The 6000-nt window shown below is 62.6% G+C and overlaps 1 protein-coding gene across 1 annotated transcript in view; it reads left to right on the top strand.

Moving 5' to 3' along the window:
• Window positions 1-2381: 2381 nt before the first annotated feature.
• PLCH2 (phospholipase C eta 2) overlaps window positions 2382-6000 on the top strand; it is a 65397-nt gene continuing 61778 nt past the window's right edge. The window contains exons 1-2 of the mRNA XM_055306779.1: window positions 2382-2544; window positions 3730-3959. Of these exons, the coding sequence (XP_055162754.1) occupies window positions 3881-3959 (79 nt within the window). The 5' untranslated portion in view covers window positions 2382-2544; window positions 3730-3880. The remainder of the gene's footprint in view (window positions 2545-3729; window positions 3960-6000) is intronic.

Here is a 6000-nt window from a genome sequence, read left to right as displayed (position 1 = left end):
AAAGGATCCCGGGGTCCTGGGATCAAGTCCCACATTGGTCTCCCTGCAGGGAGCCTGCTTCTCCCTCTTTCTGTGTCTCTGCTTCTCTCTGTGTGTCTCTCATGCATAAATAATAAAATAAAAAAGAAAAGTAACTTGTCTTTTTTTCCCCAAACTAATCCAGTGAGAATGGCGTGGTACGGAGCAAAGCATAATTATATTATGAGGTCTGGGACCTCAGGGCAGGAGGAAGGGGCTGGGTTCTGGGTCTGCTACTGCACCGGGACCACCACACATGTTGCCAGTGTATGTGGGGGGGGGGAACACGTGCGTGGGAAGGAGCCCTCCCCATTCTCCTTCCCGCACAGAACAGCAAGCAGTCCTCGCTGCTGCCACAGCCAAGCCTGGAGCGGGGAGTGGGTGAGAGCGGGGCCTGGGGCAGTGGCCACGTGTGGTTCTGCTCTGTCACCCCAGCAGTCCCTGTTTCCCTGTGAATGGATCTCTACTCAAGCATGCTTCAGGCTGGAAACCACTGGTCAGTGAGCTGGGCAGAGGTCCCAGATGTTGGCATGTCACAATCTCAGTCATGAACGTCGCCACCCTGTTGGGAGGAAAAGCCTTCAAATTTGGAAACCATCAGCCTGCCGAGGTGGCTGCGTGTTCTCCAAAATGCTCATTTTTACTTGATCTTGAAGTTTATCACTGGCAACAGATCCTATCACTTTGTTGTCACTTTGCTTTTTAGGTGGCGGGTTTGTGTTACTTGGTTTTGGGAAAACAGCTGCCCTGTGTTACATGCACCCATGCCGCGGAGCCCAGGCTCTTGGCCAGGCCTCCCACCCCCACCCCTGCGCTGGTGGCCATCACCAGAGTGCCTCCCTCTCAGACACCCCGTGGGCCTGTACCCGCAGTCCCCCATTTTCTCACACACAATGCTGGGAAGAGCCGAGGTTTAATAAAATTCATCTTTTGGAAGTTCTCAGGGCAGCAGCTTTTTCTTTGTTTAGATCTGAGTAAGTGGTAATGGAGGTGACAGAAGGGGTGACCCGGTGCCCTTTGGGCGGTGGCCTTGATCCTGCTGAGCATTATCTGCCATTGTGCTAAGGTAGGCACAGGGAAGGAGAGGATTATTATGCAAATAGCAGACTGTGTGCCCGGCTCTGGGGGTTCTGGGTGTTCTGGGTGTTCTGGGGACACCGGGGATCCCCACGGGCTTCCCACTTTGGGAAGCAGTGCTCTCTGGCACACCCCACGCTGGTTGCTGCTTCCTCTGCTCAATACCATCCTCTCCAGATGGGTCCTGTCCTAGCAATTCTCATGCTGTGGTCACTGGTGCACCCCCACTGGATGGGGCTGTGGACATCTTCCCGCCCCCTTGGGGGCCTGGGGAGTGTTCTTTATGGAGCAGAGCAGCTGGCCCCAGGCTGTACACATGTGTCCTGCCTGTCCCTACACCCTGGGGTCTTTCCCAACCAGGGGATGCCAGTGGAGGGAGAGGCAGTCTTGCCTTTGGCGGCAGGGAGGGCAGGCAGGAGGAAGGGGTGGCCTGGGAGCAGGCTGGGGCTTGCCATGGGCCCCTCCAGTCCTCCTGCGGGGAGCTAGGCACTCTGCTGGACACAGAAGGGGGGTGCTGCGGGCATCAGGGCCGGCGGGGGCGGGGATACCCGCTGGCCCTCCCCAAGGGCAAGGGCAGTGAGGGTGGGCAGGGCACCAGAGACTGACCAGCAAGGACGGGCCAAATGACGATCCCCTTGTCCTCTGGAGGTGGGCCTGCCAGTCTGGGTGTGAGTATCGCAGCCTTGACACCCAGTCTCCGGCTGGCTGCCCTCCTGCCTACCCGGGCCTGGGCTATACGTCTTCATTAAACAGGCTGGTTCTGGGCGGGCAGGAGCAAGAGGACCTCTCTGCCCTGTCCCCACCCCCTGGCCCAACCTGGCACTGGACAGGGCCATCTTGGGCAGTGGCCAGTTTCTAGGACTTGACATTGGCATCAGGGTGAGGGTCTGAGCAGAGGCTGAACAGAGGTGCCCCCACCTCACCTGAGGCTATGCAAGGATGGGCAGGCTTAGCTGGGGACAGCCCCCGGCCCGCAGTCCCCATTCCACAGGGCTGCTGATCCTGATGCAGGCCCCGGAGACTGTAGGGGGTCCAGCGTGGCTGGCAGGGGGTCACCACAAGAGGCCCCAGTGTGACTTGAGGGGCAGGGGTAGGTGGTGATGGGCTCAGCTCACACGGCAAGGTGCAGCCGGGCTCATGCCAACGGCTGACCTCATGGTCCTTAACGGCCGTGCCTCGGCTTGTGGTGTGGCACTGTTGCCTAATTAGGTTCTACTGTGCCAGCCCCGCTGAGCCCCACGCCCGGCCCGCTCTTATAGACGTGTCCAGGCATGGACCCCGGGCTCCCGTTGCAGCAGGAAGCCGCCGTGCCTGCTCGGGAACCCGGCAGTAGCCGGCTGGGACCGTGGTGGGAGCTGCTTGCCCTGGCCTCGTGGGCTGTGGAGCTGAGGGTCTGCTGCAGTCTGGCTGCCTCAGGTGAACCTGGGCCGGGAGACCCCACGCCTGCTGGTGAGCCTGGAGCTGGGGCGTCCAGAGGGGAGACCAGGAGCACAGGGTGGGCCTGTGAAGGGCTGTAGTGGGCACAACCAGGCTGGGGCTGGAGGGGACCCATGAGTCCTGGGTGCCCTGGCCTTAGGGCTGCCTGGCGCTCGTCCTCTGCTCTTCTGGGGCGTGGGACCCCGGAGAGCTCCTGGCTGATTCCAGGTCTCCTGCTGGTCGTGGAGGGAGTAGGAGGGGATAGGCCAGGTGGAGGCCTGGGGGCTGACGCATGCCAGGCTGAGGGAGAGACAGACTTCTGGGAGGCAGGCAGGAGCCCCAGAGGCCTGGGCTTTGAGAGGGTCATGCACTCAGGCTGACCACAGAGACCTTGGGGAGCCTGGGCCTGCCCACCTTGTCATTCTTCCTACTTGGGTAGAGCATGGCTCTTGGGTCTGGAGGGCCCAGGTCTCCTGATGCCCCATATCAACAGGGGTGGGCCTGGAAGCTCTGTCTTGGGCCCTGTGGCCTCCCATCCTGGCCTCTGCGGCCTCTCCCTGCCCCCAGGGAGGAGGAAGTCTCTGGAAGGAGTCGGGGGTGCGAGGAGGAGCTGGATGGATGTGGTGGGGGCTCCAAGCAGGAGGGGAGCCTGAGCAGGGGCCCATGGGGCTGAGCCTGGGGAGAGCACAGGAGGCAGGCCAAGCCCAGGGCCCTGTTGGGGGCTTGGAGAAGGAGCGGCTCCAACCCCTGGGCAGACAGTCAGGTGGCCGAAAGGGCCTGAGCCCCAGGGCTGGGTGGGGGTGATAGTGCAGTGAGTGCCAAGAGCTGTGGGCCCGCCGGGGCAGCATCCTCCCTGCTCCTGGGCTCCGGGGTCGTCCCACTGAGGCCCAGGCCAGGCCGGCACCTCCAGCATCTCCACAGCAGGGGAACTGGCTGATTTCTGTGAAGTGATGCCTGTCTTGCCTTTGAACTTCCTTGAGCTGTGGAAAAGCCCCAGCACAGAGCGAGGGTCACGCTCTGGTGATAGAGCCATTGCCGTGGCGACCGGGCCTCCGGCTGCACCCGCTTATCCCCCCGCCACCCCCACCCCCCCCGCCCCGTGGGCTGCTCATCTGTGAGGGATGCTGAGCTGGGCCGCCCCTCAGCAGCCCCTGCCATCCCAGCCCATCCTTGCACGGCTGGCCTGGCCTCACCCGCCTGCTGCCCTGCTCTCTCTAGGTGTGTCATGAGCCCCACACCCAGCCTCTGCTCCAGAGGGGGACAGAGGGACCTGACAGCAGCCCCCTCCTGCCTCCTGCGGGTGGCCAGCTCCAGCTGGTGACCCAGGCCGGCGCCATCTCTCACCACCGGGAGCCTCCACCCCTCCGAGATGGCTCCCCCGCCAGAGGACCCAGGGCCCAGGCTGGAGAGTGGACGGCATTTCCTGAACATCAATGTTCTGCCTGTGGGTGAGTGAAGCCTCTGGTCAGATGCTGTTGTGGCGCTGAGTCCGGCTTTCCCAGCTTGGTCCCCCAGAGCAGGTGGGCTGCCGTGGGCAGGGAACCCCACACGCGATGCCGGGAGTGGCTGGTGTGCACCTGCCCCAGTGCACAGGGTGACACGTCTTTGCTGGGGGCTGAGGTGGCCCCACCCAAGGTCCCTGGCTTTCCTCAGGCTTAACAGGAACTGTGACAGCTCGAGTTGTTCAAGGGGGGCTCTCAGGGGCTTTGGGCAGAGGCAAGACACAGGCTTCTCCCAGGGCTGGGGCTAGGGGTGGGAGAACAAGGTCATACCCTGCCCCTGCTGCCCTGGGCCTGTTCCCCCCTCCAGGGCCAGAGCAGGGAGTGGCAGACGAACAGACTTTCCTATTAGGGAGACAGCTTTGGGGCTGCCAGCTGGCCCCCCAGCCCTGTCTATCTCAGTCAGGCCCTGGGGACCTGGGCCAGCTCGGGGTCCTCAGCACAGCTGGGCTGTGCATCCCAGGGAGGCTCTTGGCATTTCTGAGCCTGTTGGCAGAGATGTCTGTAGTCTCTGGAATAGAGCACACCGTCTCCTCTCTCAAGTTCAGAAGAGATGGGAGTATAACGTGCACATTGGGTGCATGGCTAGATGAGGTCCTGCCACGTGAATTTGCCCTGGAACCACCACCTTCTCTTTGTGGTATATTACTTTCTAATATTTGGAATCACACAGGTGTTTAGGTATACAGGTGAGCCTGGCCAGGTGTGAGAACCCCTACCCAAGAGGTGGGGGCCCTGGCGGTGCCCATCCCTCCCCGTCGACACGGCTCATGTCTCTCCTGCTGTATAATTTGCTCCGTACCACGCCATGATCTGCCCACGTGGAAGAATTACATACCACTAGGGTGTGAGCCTGCAGGCGGGGCCCAGGCTCCGGAGAAGTGAGAGGCTTCCCCCTCCACCGCAGGATGGTTGGTGCCTTGTCCTGAGTGCCCAGCATGTGGGCATGTGGACGGTGTGTGGAGCCGTCCACAGCCCAGGGGCCTCAGGTCGGGGCTGAGTTGCCCCGTGCGGGCTGGGTCCTGCCAGCCCCAGACCTGGGGGCTGCTGCCCTGGGGTGGGTTGGGAGCCCGGGAGGCTGCTAGTGCCCACTCTGTGCAGAGAGCCCTGGGGTGCTGCTGGTCCTCTCCGCTTCTGCCTCTGAGCAGCAGCAGGTCAGCTCTGCCCGCCCCGTGTGGGGGCCCTGGCTCTTCCTCAGCAGACGCAGCAACTGGTGGGACCCTGACTCAGCTCTCCTGGAGGTGGGGAAAGCCATAGCCGGCGGGGGGGTGAGGGGGTGTCACAGGGTGAGAGGCCCAGCCAGCAGGGCTTTGCAAGCATGAGACAGGCGTGCATCTCAGTGAGATGGTGTGTGCATGTGCGTATGTGAGTGTGTGAGCACATGAGGACCCGCTCTTTCGAGGCTCTCCGCTGCTTGCTTGGGGGTTCCCCCAGGGTAGCAGCAGTGGACATGAGTGAGGGCATGTGTGCATGGTGGGAACTGGCATGCACACCATAAGGGTCTGTGCACATGTGGGTGCGTGCGTGTAGAGCGGGCTGTGTGCACGTGCTCTGTACCCCGAAGGGCCGGACCCAGCTTGTTCTCCTACATTCCCCAGACAAGCCCCAACAGGTCTCCGCCACCGAGGGGACACGTCTGCTCAGAGGCCCACAGCCCCCTGCCCAGGTTCTGGGGCTCCTGCTCAGCTCAGTCTGGGATGGACATTGGGGGGTAGGGGGTGGGGAGTGAGGGGTAGGGGGGGAGTGGAGGCTGCAGAGCCCAGGCAGGCCCTGAGGGGAAGCAGTGGGGCCAGGAGCTAGGGGGGAGGAATGGGCTCTACCCTCTGACTGCTGTCCCCTCCCTGTGCTCTCTGTCCCCTCCCCATGCTCCCTGTTCCCTCCCCATGCTTCCCATCCCCTCCTTGTGCTCCCCATCCCTTCCCTGTCCCCTCCTCGTGCTCCCCCATCCCCTCCTTGTGCTCCTTGTGCCTCTCCATGCATGGCTTGCTGA

Source organism: Nyctereutes procyonoides, unplaced genomic scaffold (assembly GCF_905146905.1).
Source record: "Nyctereutes procyonoides isolate TBG_1078 unplaced genomic scaffold, NYPRO_anot_genome, whole genome shotgun sequence".
NCBI classification, from domain to species: domain Eukaryota; kingdom Metazoa; phylum Chordata; class Mammalia; order Carnivora; family Canidae; genus Nyctereutes; species Nyctereutes procyonoides.
This window is presented reverse-complemented; position numbering and strand designations above follow the sequence as displayed.